The sequence below is a fragment of the Apium graveolens genome, chromosome 2, assembly GCF_009905375.1.
Source record: "Apium graveolens cultivar Ventura chromosome 2, ASM990537v1, whole genome shotgun sequence".
NCBI lineage: Eukaryota > Viridiplantae > Streptophyta > Magnoliopsida > Apiales > Apiaceae > Apium > Apium graveolens.
In genome coordinates this window covers 3,553,913-3,568,415 of record NC_133648.1, presented here as the reverse complement: position 1 = coordinate 3,568,415, position 14,503 = coordinate 3,553,913, and the positions used below count along the sequence as shown (strand labels likewise).

At 34.8% G+C, this 14,503-nt stretch overlaps 1 protein-coding gene across 1 annotated transcript; it reads left to right on the top strand.

Moving 5' to 3' along the window:
* The first annotated feature begins 11,365 nt into the window (after nt 1-11,365).
* LOC141705589 (LOB domain-containing protein 15-like) lies at nt 11,366-12,456 on the top strand. The gene is made up of 2 exons (XM_074508491.1): nt 11,366-11,636; nt 11,927-12,456. The coding sequence occupies exons 1-2, from the start codon at nt 11,442-11,444 to the stop codon at nt 12,362-12,364; spliced, it is 633 nt and encodes a 210-aa protein (XP_074364592.1). The 5' UTR covers nt 11,366-11,441; the 3' UTR covers nt 12,365-12,456.
* Nucleotides 12,457-14,503: the final 2,047 nt, after the last annotated feature.

Here is a 14,503-nt window from a genome sequence, read left to right as displayed (position 1 = left end):
TTGTACTTCTTGAACTTCATCAAGTTCCATTTTGCTCCCACTGTTTCCTTCAAGGATAAACTCCTTTTCCAAGAAGGTAGCATGTCTCGATACAAACACCCGATGATCGGTGTAAAAGTAATACCCTAAAGTCTCTTTAGGATATCCCATAAAACTACATTTTACGGATCGAGATTCCAGCTTATCTGGGTCAACTTACTTGACATAAGCTGGACATCCCCAAATCTTAACGTGTTTAAGACTCGGTTTCCTTTCTTTCCATATCTCATATGGAGTTTGAGGAACAGATTTGGAAAGCACCTTATTCAGTAAATATGCTGAGGTTTCCAATGCATAACCTCATAGGAATACTGGAAGATTTGCATAGCTCATCATGGACCGAACTATGTCTAACAAAGTTCAATTTCTCCTTTCAGATACCAATCTGGAGGAGTCCACTGGGAGACTATACCATTTACTTTGAGATAATCTAGAAACTCTCCATTCAAGTATTCACCATCTCGATCTAATCGAAGAATTATAATACTATGTTTGGTTGTTTCTCCACTTCATACTTATACTCTTTGAACTTTTCAAAGGCTTCAGACTTGTGTTTCATCAAACACATATCTGAATCTAGATCTATCATCTATGAAAGTAATGAAGTATGAAAATCCACCCATGGCTTGCGTAGACATTGGTCCACATACATCTGTGTGTACCATTCCTAGCAAATTTGCAGTCCTCTCTCCATGTCTACTAAATGGAGACTGTATTGCCACTATAAAGTGAGATTTTCATCATCTCTTTTCTTTTATTAGTTTGTTCAATATGAAGTAAATTATGTCACATATAAATAGACCATTATTTAAAGCACCACGTCCATAAAGAATATTATCTCTTAGAATAGAGCATTCATTATTCTCAATAATAAATGAAAATTCAGCCAAGTCTAACATGGGAATAATATACCTCACAATCGAGGGAACAAAATAACAATTATTTCAAACAATAGTCTTGCCCGTAGGCCTATGTAAATGAAATGATTCTACATCTTCAGCAACAACTCTTGCTCCATTTCCATCAGTAGAATCACCTCCTCTTCCTCAAGAGTCCTACTTCTCCTTGGTCTCTGCAACAAATTGCAGATATGAGAACCACAGGCGGTATCTAATACCCAAGTAGAAATAACATATTCACTTCTATCATGAACATACCTGAATCAGAAGCGGTAGTCTCACTACCCTTCTTCTTCAATTCTGCAAGGTAAACCTTGCAGTTCCTCTTCCAGTGCCCCACCTTATTACAGTGAAAGCAAACAACTTTGCTCTTGGGGTCTTCAGGTTTTGGTGGAACCGGCATTTTCTCACCTACTTTCTTCTTCTTGGAAGGGTTCCTCTTCCTTTTCTTAGGATTGGAACCTTCACCAATTAGAAGAATAGAACTCTTCTTAGGGGGGAAATTCGATTCCGCAGTCTTCAACATGTTGTGGAGTTCAGTCAGGCTGACATCCAACTTATTCATATGAAAGTTCACAACAAACTGCGAGAACGAACTCGGAAGCGATTGCAAGACCAAGTCTTGGCTCAGCTCCCCATCCATGGCAAAACCAAGTTGTCCAAGACGTTCAATCAAATTGATCATCTTAAGTACATGGTCATTCACAGATGATCCCTCAGACATCCTACAACCGAACAGCTCCTTTGATATCTCATATCGAGCTGTCCTCCCCACCACATCATACAACTCTTGTAGATGCATGAGGATAGTGTGAGCATCCATATGCTCATGTTGCTTCTGTAGCTCAATGTTCATGGAAGCTAGCATGATGCATTGAGCAACATTTGCATCATCTATCCACTTACGATACACAACATGTTCATCATTATGTGCATCACTAGCAGGTTCAGTAGGCTTAGGTGAGTCAATCACGTATTCCAGCTTCTCAATCCTGAGAACAATTCTCAAGTTTCGAAGCCAGTCAGCATAATTAGGACCAGCCAATTTGTGAGCATCCAGTATGCTCCTGAGTGATAGTGCAGAAGATATAACGTACAAAGTAAATCTGTAAATGATAAACACATAACAACACTTAGCAAATATTCGATTTCATTTCAAAACACTATATGAATTGGGTCTTTATTCATAAGTGGCTCCCACTAGTTTTCCTAATTTATTCAACCCCCTACGTGAAAAATTAAGCATTTATAATGCTAGTGGGAATAGGGATCCTACATTCCATTACACAACCCCGGCTGTAGCACGAACCGCCATGCAATGTTTAATAGGCAGACAACTCTTGTCAATTACATCTCATGTTATTCCCTAATCAAACTTTAGCCTCTTGAATAATTGAGTCTCGGCTGTAGCACGACAAACTCAATATTCTAAGTCAAGTCTAACCCAACATTCCGTACAGTTGAATCAGTCCCCAAAGGCCCACGGCTGTAGCACGTACCGACCTTAAGATTCTTATTCAATGTACACATCTCTATGTAATAAACAAGTATTTCTTATTTCAAAATCAAAGCCCTCGGTTGTAGCACGAACCGACAATGATTCAAAAATAAGAACTACTTTTCTATCATGTTGGAAGGCTATGACCGACACAAGCCCGTTGTGTCATTGGTCAATTACTACTTGATATTATTTAATTTTAGAGGGATTATATTACGTTACAATCATAATCATATTATAAAGAGATTCTTCCTTTTAAATTAAATATTTTAAATCAATAATCAGACGATTCCCAGATCGGGTGGAGCATTGTCAAGAGGCGTCACTTAATAACCCTTTCTTACAGATAGAAATCTGTTGTTGACAGAATCATCCTTTCTCTCATATCGAAAATTCATATTCAATTACGCGTTTCACAAACACAAGAATCTCATGATTGTATTCATAATATTATTCTTAAGGTTATGAAACAATTTCACTATACTAGGTTGTCTAACAAACGCCTTATGTTTATTTAAGTTCACCTAAATCTATCATCGCATGATAAACTAAGCATATATCACATATATCAACATGAATAAATATCAAGGTAGGCATGTTACATCATCTAGCACATTAGTCTAAGCATTATACATCTCTATGTATCACATGAAGCATTTAAAATTAATTAAAACAATCTAAAACAGCTTTAAAACACTTCATGGAAATATAAACAGTTCAAAACTTTTATATAAACTAAAATGTATCACTCCATTAGATCCGTCTCGGAAAAACGAATCCAATGGTATATTGCACGCCCAAAACGGAGTTACGAAACTCCCAGAAAATCAATTTTAAAATCAACAGACGGGCTGTAACGCATTACAGGAACGCGTTACAAGCCCTGTAACGCATTCCGGTGATGCGTTACACCCCTTTTCAGCCATTAAAGGGTGTAACGCATTCCGCGAATGCGCCACAGGTGTGTAACGCATTCCCGGAATGCGTTACACCCCTATAATTTTTTTATTTTTTTTAATTTTCAGCAGCCGACTTCTTTTTCCTTCTCGATCAGCGTGCTTGTCAGACTGTTCATGTTCTGTGCAGCAGCAGTAGTACAGCAACAGCAGACAGCATACAGCAGTGCAGATACATAATATATACATACAAACAATTCATATATATATATATAATTATTTAATTACGAATTTAATTGATACAACTTCAAAAATTCATAATAAAAAATCTATACATCATAAAATTATGAAAAAAATACCCAGACGATCTACAACACTTGTAGAACCCAGATCAACAATCAAAATTATTCTGAGAAACGATTTCTCATCAGGCAAAATTAATCCATAATATAACTTGTAAAAATCATAATTAATTCATACAAGCACATAAAATTCTGAAATTTTTACCACAGATCTATATGCATACAACCTAGGCTCTGATACCATTGTTGGAATTTAAACGCAGCGGGGACATGGCAAAACACTTTTACACATACAAAATCCAAATAAAAGCATATAAATCGTGAATAAAAATTCGAGGGATCGAATCTAACCTTTTAAAATAATTCAGAGACAACGATCAGAGATCCTTAGCAGTTGCTCCTCAAGTGTGAAGCACTCCACCGGTATCCACCAAGAAAACGATGTTAAGGAGGAAGAAGGAGGTGGAGAGAATTGGGTTTTCCAAACTTTTTGGGTTTTCGGGTTTGATGTGGGTTAGAATAAAATTAGGGTCTATAATAATGTATTTATAAGCAAAATTTTCAGCTGAAATTTTCCCACAAATAATATTATTATTATCCCATTTATTATTCTCATTAATAATTAAAACACCTTTTAATTATTAATCCTTTTTCTAAACACTTTAGAAATAATTCTCTCTCTTGATTTAATTTCCAAAAATTAAATCCTTAATTAATAATATTAAGAACTTTTCTTAATTAATTTATAATCAATTAAATCTCATTTAATCAATTATTAAATTTTCCAATTAATTATTTATTTCATAAATAAATAATTATTAGCCATTATTAATTAATTCCTCCACCAATAAATCATTATCTTTTTATGGTGTGACCCTGTAGGTTCAATATTAAGCCGGTAGTAGAAATAAATAATAATAAAACTATTTTATCATTATTTATATAAATTCTCTAATTTATTAAATATGATTAATTAATTAATCACATTTATTCTACATCGTGAGTGATGCTTCTCAACATATCGCGACTATCCGGATAATATGAATTCACTGCTTAGAATACCAAGAACCTGTCAGTGAATAGTTACCGTACAATAAACTCCTTCTACCCTACAATGTCCCGATTAAATACAAGGCATGGAACTCGTGTCAAGCCTATCTAATTCAATCACTTTGCTTACCATTTACTATGCGTAGTTCTATGCAAATTAGAAACTCCTTTCTAATTTCATTTACTCTGGCCAGAGATTCCTGAACTAGCATAAGTGGATCAGCCTTGAACATTCGCTTCCTTCACTGGAAGGGGTAGATCCTTTATTGATCATACACTATCTTCATGTACAAATTCCTATACCCAGAAGAGCCCTAATAATTGTCCCTGGAGACTAAGAACTAAACCAAAGCATAGTTCAGTGTACACAAGATGACTATGATGACCTCAAGTCTAAGAATACTTGTACAACTATCACTATGTGAACAACTGCTGACACATGAGTGAACTCCATCAGTTGTTCAGTTGTGCGAGTCATGTTCAGTGAACTTATTCTATAATAAGCACCTACCTACTAGCTATAGTGTCACCACACAAATGTCTATGAGAACAGACATCCTTCATAATGAAGCAAGCATAGTATGTACCGATCTTTGCGGATTATTAATTACCAGTTAGTAATCCTATGACCAGGAACTATTTAAGTTTAGAGTTATCATCTTTTTAGGTCTCACTATTATGATCTCATCATAATCCATAAAAAGCTTTACTCTAAACTATGGTATATCTTATTTAAACACTTAAATAGATAAAGCCCGTAATAAAAACAAAACAAGTCTTTATTAATATCAATTAAATCAAAACAGATTACATAAAAGTTATTCCTAAATCCTAATACATGATTGGACTTAGGACATATTCCTTTCAATCTCCCACTTGTACTAAAGCCAATCACTCTGGTATCTAATACCCATCTTGTCTTTATGACGATCAAAGTGACTTTCATAAAGTAGCTTTGTGAGTGGGTCTGCTATATTGTTATGTGTGTCAACTTTATTTCAATACAATACAAGAAATGTTACCGCGCTCCCATTAACCCTTTTGTAGACGCATGGTTCATCTTCGTTTTTGATAAAATCAAACTCTTTGATTGTCTCATCAAAACGAATGTTCCATCTTTCGAGAAGCTTGCTTTAAACCATATATGGTTCGCAGTAGCTTACACACTAGGTTTTCATTTCCCTCGGAAAGAAAACCATCTGGCTATATGCCAGATCTCATAGTCGTAGTAAGCAGCAATCGCAAGCAAAATCCGAACTGATTTTAACAGGGCTACCTGTAAAAGGTTTCATCAAAGTCAATCCATTGCCTTTGTTTGAATCCTTTTGCCAAAAGCCTGGCCTTAAAGGTCTCCACCTGGCCATCTGCTCTAATCATTCTTACGTATACCGTATACATAGATTCCATTCCGGATTTCATGGCACTTTGCCATTTCTCTGAGTCAACACTACTCATAGCCTCATTATAGGTCACAGGGTCGTCATCATCAATGATCGACAACTCATTGTCATTCTCAATGACAAGGCCATATTACCTCTCAGGTTGGCGAGATACTCTCCTTGACCTATGAATGGGATGTTCCACAAAAGGTTGTTCAGTCAGAACAGGTGTTTCCACTTGAACCGTAGTAGTTTGTACTTCTTGAACTTCATCAAGTTCCATTTTGCTCCCACTGTTTCCTTCAAGGATAAACTCCTTTTCCAAGAAGGTAGCATGTCTGGAGATAAACACCCGATGATCGGTGTAAAAGTAATACCCTAAAGTCTCTTTAGGATATCCCACAAAACTATATTTTACGGATCGAGATTCCAGCTTATCTGGGTCAACTTACTTGACATAAAAGTATTCTGGATCTCTAGCTTCCAGAAACATAGTCATCCTCACTTTCCATATGGGATACTCAGAAGGTTTCAGTATGGGAACCCTAATAGTCTCACATCGATTATGAATTTGAGTCTTTGGAGTTTCTTCAGTTTTGGTGGGCTTGGTTGGAGTTTTCTCTTCTTCAGACATGATTGTTTTGGATCTTTACTGTATATGTGTTAACAGACTGCTCTGATACCACTTGTTAGGTCACACGCACTGTAGAAGGGGGTTGAATACAGTGTATACTACAATCAAATCGAATTAAAAACACAAGTATGAAACACAGAATAATCTTATTAATAAAAAAGTATTACAATGGAACCGTTCTCTCTCAGTGATGAACAAATATCACGAAAGCTACTAGGGTTACAATGAATAATATTCTTAATTATGATAACACTTATAGTGTAAACCCTATGTTGTGTTTATATAGACACATAGTTACAAGATAAACTTCTAATTGATATCGAACATAAGTCTGCATTCTAAAATATATCAACTAGTTATCTTTTCTTCCAAGTATTCTATTCTTCAAAGAATTCTTCTCCATGCATATCTCTTCTTGTTTTTGCCTTAATCTTTTTTCCTTCAATCAGTCATCTTCATCATCTGAATGTCTTCTTAAGTCCTGATATTATCTCCTGATAAATATCTTCTGATATCTTAAGTTCTAATAACTTAAGTTCTGATATCTTAAGTTCTGACTTCAGTATAAGTATTGATTTCCAGTTAAGTCCTGATTTGTCCTATTAGTTAAGATCTGAAAACTAAACACAAATCATTATTAGACATGACATCACAGATATATCTAACAGGAGTCACAGCCAAAATCTTTAGCGATAGAAGCACCTCAAACACCAAACTCTCCCATAAATTCTCTGGATGTGGATACGATTAACACATCCATTCCTGATTCCCCTTCTTTAACTTTGTTGGGGAAGCCAAAATCTAGTGCAAGTGAGCATCATCTTTTAGATGATTTGTTGGCTCACTTGCCAATTCTTTCAGGATCTATTGAGACATTTGTGCCCAAATATTCATCAACCTACGCAGAGTCTACAATAGTCTTCACTTCAAACTCATTCATTTCTTCTATTCCGGTGGATATTGTTCATCCGTCGGTTAGTGATTGTATCCCGACGGATGTGCCTAACAACAGTCATCCGTCAGCTAGCCTAACTACTATCTCGATGGATGTTCCTCATCCGTCGGTACTCTCTACACACACTGAAAATTCAACAATTGTTACAAGTTTAGATAAGTTAGTAGTTGTACAATCACTCTTAGGAATGAGGGAAGGGAGTAAAATGAGTGAGAGGCTAGATTGCTCCCAGGCAAAAGGAGAGAAAAGGAGTGACCAAATGTAGGCTATTTCTTCCAGCCTGGCAAAAGAAAGTGAGAGGAGTTCTACCTTAGAAGGTGAAGGTGAGGGTGTGAGGGTGGTGAGCCAAGGGGAGCCCTTGATGCAATAAAAGAGAGAAAATAAGAGAAATACAGGTACAGGAGTTATAAGGATGAAAACCATTGCTAGTGAGTCAATGAATGTCAGTGATGCAGAAAGGCTAGACTATTTTAGTAAAAATATCAAGTTGTCATAGATTCTATCTCCCTGGATGCTGAGACATTTACTCATCATGTTCCAGCTTATCAAACACTAGCTGGACAGGGCAATGAGGATACTGAGAGGATGTTGAATCTAGTGCATACAACTGCTTCTCTACAAAGGGCAAAGGATGCAATCACTGCCATGCCATCTACAACTGGCAGTGATCCTAAAATGGTTGTAGTCTCTTTTGGGGATGATGGTGAAGATGTGGAGAATGACAGCATGAGCATAGGGGGAGATGCAGATATTCCTTCCTGGATGATGACCAAAGAATATTCATATTCACATCTCCAATCCACCTTATTCGAGCTAATTCATGACACCCAAACAGCAATTCAGTCATCCACAAGTGCCGGCACTAAAAGATTACTCACTACACATCTTGAAACTCTACAACTACACAAGATTCAAGCTCTTCAACACAGTAAAAGTGTGGATGAAATGAAGCAAGAAATTTCTGAAGTCAAACAAGATTTTGTGGCAATGTTGGATGCCAGACTTCCAGGAACCAACATGACTGAGATAGCTCAAAAGCTAAGGAAAGAAGCTGATTGAAACAGAAAGGTTGAGGCCATGGACTCTAGATTGTCTAATGTGGAGAAGTCAGTGGCCAACATACTTGCAAATCAGGAAGCTCGGACTGCTCTGCTCCAATAGTTGGTGGCTGCACAACTCCCTTCTTCTCAACAACTTGATGCTTACAAAAAGGGGGAGAAAGGTTCATCAAGTGAGGGGGAAACAGCTCAAGATTTCTGAAAAACTTCAAGCTGTCAAATCTACAACTGAGATTTCTGAAAAACCACTTGTGATTACTGAAGCTCAAGATCAACAAATGCAAAATGAACCCCCATAGAAAAGAAAATTCAGATACAAGTTTCACTCCGAAAGAAAATTGGACTTCAGTGATAAGGAAATGGAAGACTACATTCCCAAACAATCCAACTTCAACTCAAACATCCATGCCCTCAGTGGTGCATGAGAAATTCAAGGTGGATCCAATAAAGAACTTTTATGGTGAGCCTATTATTCCCGAGGATGAGCCAATAGACTGGGAAAGTTTGCCAATTCCTGAATTCAACTTACCTATCTTCAACAAGCCAAAGAAGACAAAGATTAGAGCAACCAAGAAAGTGAAGCCTGTGACTCTTAGATCCAAGACCCTAACCAAATCTTAGCCCACAGTCAACAAGGAAGATCTCCATTTCTGTCAAATATACTCAGTTTCTCGTCCGAATTTCATGAAATATGGCTCGGTTCAAATTAAAATATCAATATGGACTTAAGTATGTGAAAATATCCATAATACATCCGCACCCAGTTTTGGAGGAAAAACTGTGTACCAACCCCTTTGAAAATTCACCAAAAACTTCATTTCCGTCAAATCTACTCAGTTTCCTGTCCGAATTTTGTGAAATATGGCTCGGTTCAAATTAAAATATCAATATGGACTCAAGTATGTGAAAATATCCATAATACATCTGGACTTAGTATTGGAGAACAAACTGTGTACTAACCATTTTGAGTATTCACCGAAAACTCCATTTTCATCAAATCTACTCAATTTCTCGTCCGAATTTCGCGAAATATGGCTCGGTTCAAATTAAGATATCAATATGGACTCAAGTATGTGAAAATATCCATAATATATTCGGACTCAATATTGGAGAAAAAACTGTGTACTAACCCCTTTGAGAATTCACCGAAAACTCCATTTTCGTCAAATCTACTCAGATTCTCGTCCGAATTTCACGAAATATGGCTCGGTTCAAATTAAAATATCAATATGGACTCAAGTATGTGAAAATATCCATAATACATCCGGACTCAGTATTGGAGAAAAAACTGTGTATTAACCCCTTTGAGAATTCACCGAAAACTTCATTTCCGTCAAATCTTCTCAGTTTCTCGTCCGAATTTCGCGAAATATGGCTCGGTTCAAATTAAAATATCAATATGGACTCAAGTATGTGAAAATATTTTATAATACATCTGGACCAGTATTGGAGAACAAGCTGTGTACAAACCCTTTTGAGTATCCACCGAAAACTCCATTTCCGTCAAATATACTCAGTTTCTCGTCCGAATTTCGCGAAATATGGCTCGGTTCAAATTAAAATATCAAAATGGACTCAAGTATGTGAAAATATACATAATACATCTGGATTCAGTATTGGAGAACAAACTGTGTACTATATTTATACAGATAATAACGTTGTTCAAAAAAAATTCTATACTTTTTAATCTCTGTAATAATAATAATAATAATAATAATAATAATAATAATAATAATAATAATAATAATAATAATAATAATAATAATAAGAATAATAATAATAATAATAATAAGAATAATAATAATAATAATAAGAATAATAAGAATAATAATAAGAATAATAATAATAATAATACCCTATTAATATAAGTGTATAAATTATTATTAAATAAAAATAATAAATTCATTTATTTCTTACAAAGTCAAGAATAATAATAATTTTCTTATAAGTACTGCCACAACAATCCACAACAAATTAAATTGAATTAATATAAATATTAAGAATCGTGTAATTTGTACAATATAACGTAATAAAATCAAAAAATACAATCATGTACATATAACCAAAACAATAGTAAGGATAATTATTGGGGCTTACTATAAATTAGAGTGAAATCCTAACGTACGTTAAGGTCGGGAATAAGCACCGCTGAAAACCCTCGTAAACAAATTCATAGTTTTAGTTTTGACATAGAAAATTCATAGTAATAATAAACGGTCTAGTAGTACAGTTTGGCAGTCAACTCAACATGTTAACTGCTCTAAACGCAGGCATTAATTTGGCGTTATCGATTATTGCCCCTCCCATAATCGTTCTTGTATGATCGCTGCGTCGTCAAAGGCATAATATAAAGATTAGACCACATGCATGGGGAGCGATTGATCAAATCCAGTAATAATATAGATGTGTTGCTGAAGAAAGTCAACACCCACAAAAGAAGGGGACATGCACGTGAGCATGAATTAAATTTTCACTTGCTCCAGCGCACCGCCATTGGTATATTCATGTCCTGCAAAAAGAAGTAGCCCTAACGTATTCCATTTTTAACGTACCCCGAGGTCACATCTCTGCATCTCACCTGCACACACTCTCCGATATCATCTACCATTACCATTTAGTAGATTGTGGTGCTAGACTTGAATGTACATCGAGTTCGCATAAGATAGTCAAGAAATTTGACAGTCTATGTATAATCATTGCTAGCTGTTCCCCAAATAATATATATATATATATGGGAAGGAGACATCTGACGTTGCGAAATTCAGGAAGCCTAAACACAATTACACCTTGTGCCGCTTGTAAGCTTCTGAGAAGAAGGTGTGCTCAAGAATGTCCTTTTTCTCCCTATTTCTCCCCGCATGAACCCCAAAAGTTTGCTTCTGTTCACAAAGTCTTTGGGGCAAGTAATGTTTCTAAGTTGCTTCTGGTATGTCGTTTCAATTTTTTACAGTTTTATTAATTGCAACATGTATATAACGCCCAAAATTATTAAGTTGAAAACAATATTCAACTGATTTAGCGTAAAAATTTTGTCACAAATGGCCTAATTTTTTGTAATGAACATGTCGACTAAGGTTATAATTCTCGTTCTCCTATATATCTATAGTTGTTATATATTTTCACATTTTTTTAGGATTATCGATCCTATAATATGTCACAATTATGATTGCAATTGATCCGATCCGGCCATAAACAATAACGATGTGTGTGTTTCAGGAAGTGCCGGAGAGTCAAAGAGCTGATGCTGCAAACAGTTTGGTTTATGAGGCTAATGTTAGGTTAAGAGATCCAGTTTATGGTTGCATGGGTGCAATTTCAGCTCTACAGCAACAAATTCAGTCCTTGCAAGTTGAACTCGGCGCCGTAAGGGATGAAATCCAAAGATACAACAAATACTACACTAGAAAAACTAACACTACTACTGCATTATCGGTAGTACCTACTCATCATCATGTTGGTGACTTGGTTTCTCTAGGAGCAGCTGCAATATCTGTCATAAACACAGCTGCACCATTGCCGTTACCTATCTCGCAGCCAGCGCCTGCAGCTCCTACAACTACTTCTTCCTCGTCTAATTCCATGTATACTCCAGCCACATCCACCGCTACCAACTATAGCACTCTTTCTACTGATAATATCTCTTACTTCGGTTAAACCAATCTATAATATGCATGCTAATTTAAGTTCATCGTTTTTTTTTCATTTTCCAACTAGTTTTAAAGGAAACGCTATACGTGATGTGATAGACTGGGTTTTTTGTTTTGTTATTCTTAAAGTAACTTTCTCCTTACTCTGTCCAAAATTGTCCATCCCGTACACATATTTTTGTTTGTAATTTGATAAAATAAATTCATGTCCTAATTGTTGAGAACAGATACTCATTTGTAAGGCTATAAGCCAAAATTAGTCAAAAAAAAAAAAAAAAAAAAAAAATTCATGTCCTAATTAACTTCTCGTTCTGATTTAAATGATTATAGAGTAGTGCTATAAATTGATACAGAAAAATGGTTCCAAATTGATGACCTCACAATTTATGATATTTTTATTGGTTGAAGTTATGTGAATACTTGGGGTCTACTATTATTAATTAATTTATACCCAATGAAATCACTAACACGTGATATTTGAGAAATATTTTGGATACTAATTTGGGGATTTTAAATTTATACATGATTACATACCAAACACCTAATAACTTACATTTATACAGGTAAAAGTATTTACATTTTGAATCGTAATATTCCGGACACATACCGCACAACCATTATCAGGTATTTTTTGTGTCCTGTATATGTTGTTGATGTCTTTCCGTTTTAAAGTCTCTCGCTTCATCCTTTAAACACGAGGATTTGTATTGTCCTTTTTTCTATAATCAAATAGCTTATAATTGACAAACTTAGGTTATTTGTGCGGCACTAAAGTAAAAATTATAATTGACAAATTTACTTGATTGATGTCTTATAAATAGTTAATCAATTACAAATACTAGCCTTACAACCCGTGCGATGCACGGTCTTTATTAATATTTTTATAATATTTAAAATTATAATAATTTTTTTGGATAATTATCTTATTAGTGTATTTATAAATAATAATATAAATATTTGTTGTTGGCGGGACTCGAACTAGAATATTGGGTAGTGTATAAATAATAATATAAATATTTGCTGCTGGTGGGGTTCGAACCTGAGAGTTTTAGTAGTGTATAAATAATAATATAAATATTTGTTATTGGAGGGGTTCGAACCTGAAAATTTGAGTAGTATACATTCTTTTAGTATTTAAATCTAACGGCCCTGGTCATTTGATTAAAAAGATCCGACGGTCATAAATGGAGATAACCAAACCAACCAAAAAAGACATACCAAATTATACCTTATTTTGGTTATTATAGTATAGTATAGATTTCTACAAAAAATCAACATTAAAACAAGATTATCTAATCAATATTTCAGTTACAAAATTGAATCATAATCTCAACAATCCCTCTTGATTCAAAATTATAAAACTTATTTAGAATTAAAAATCATGATATACTTTCTATCATCAACTAAAAGAGACGGTGCACTTCTCTCCACAAACATGATGCACTTCTCTCCAAAAAAAATTTGATGCACTTCTCATCAAAATTTTAATTTTTTTATACTTTTCGCTAACATTGAACAATGATAATTTTGGAGCATTTCTCTTCACGATGAAACTTCCACCGATAAATTTACAGTAAAAATTCTTTCATGGCCACTTGTGTCATTCTTTCTTTCTCATCATTATGACACGCTCAAATTCGGTGCCACTTATTATTGGATCCTATTGACTATCTTTCATGTTGTTTCTCGGAAGACTTAGTTGACCTTTCATTGAAACTCTTGATTTGATTTAGTGTTGGATTGTTTCCAAGAGATTACATCTCTCTCCTAGATTCAACTCTCCACACACTTGAACCTGTCATTCGAGAAGTCATGACTATGCAAATATACTCACAGTTCCTTAATACCATTATAACTTTTGATCCCATGTTATTTTTAATAATAGAGGGAGAGGAATTTAATATTGGTTAAAGTTTATAATTGTGTTCATCACAATGCTATTTATATATAGCTTATAATAGACGAAGTTACTTGATTAGTGCCGCATTAATAGCCTAATCAATCAATATTAAAACAAGATTAAAACATTTTTACAATCAATCAATATTAAAACAAGATTATCTAATCAATATTTCAGTTATAATTTTAAAAGAGACCTTTTAAATTCGAGCATGAGTGGTGAGATCTGATTTTGCGGTGATTTGGA

Bases quoted from the DNA above. Each gene is read 5' to 3' on its own strand.
- LOC141705589 (XM_074508491.1), top strand. From the start codon at position 11,442: ATGGGAAGGAGACATCTGACGTTGCGAAATTCAGGAAGCCTAAACACA. The intron at 11,637-11,926 runs GTATGTCGTTTC...TGTGTGTTTCAG, and splicing joins ATGTTTCTAAGTTGCTTCTG to GAAGTGCCGGAGAGTCAAAG.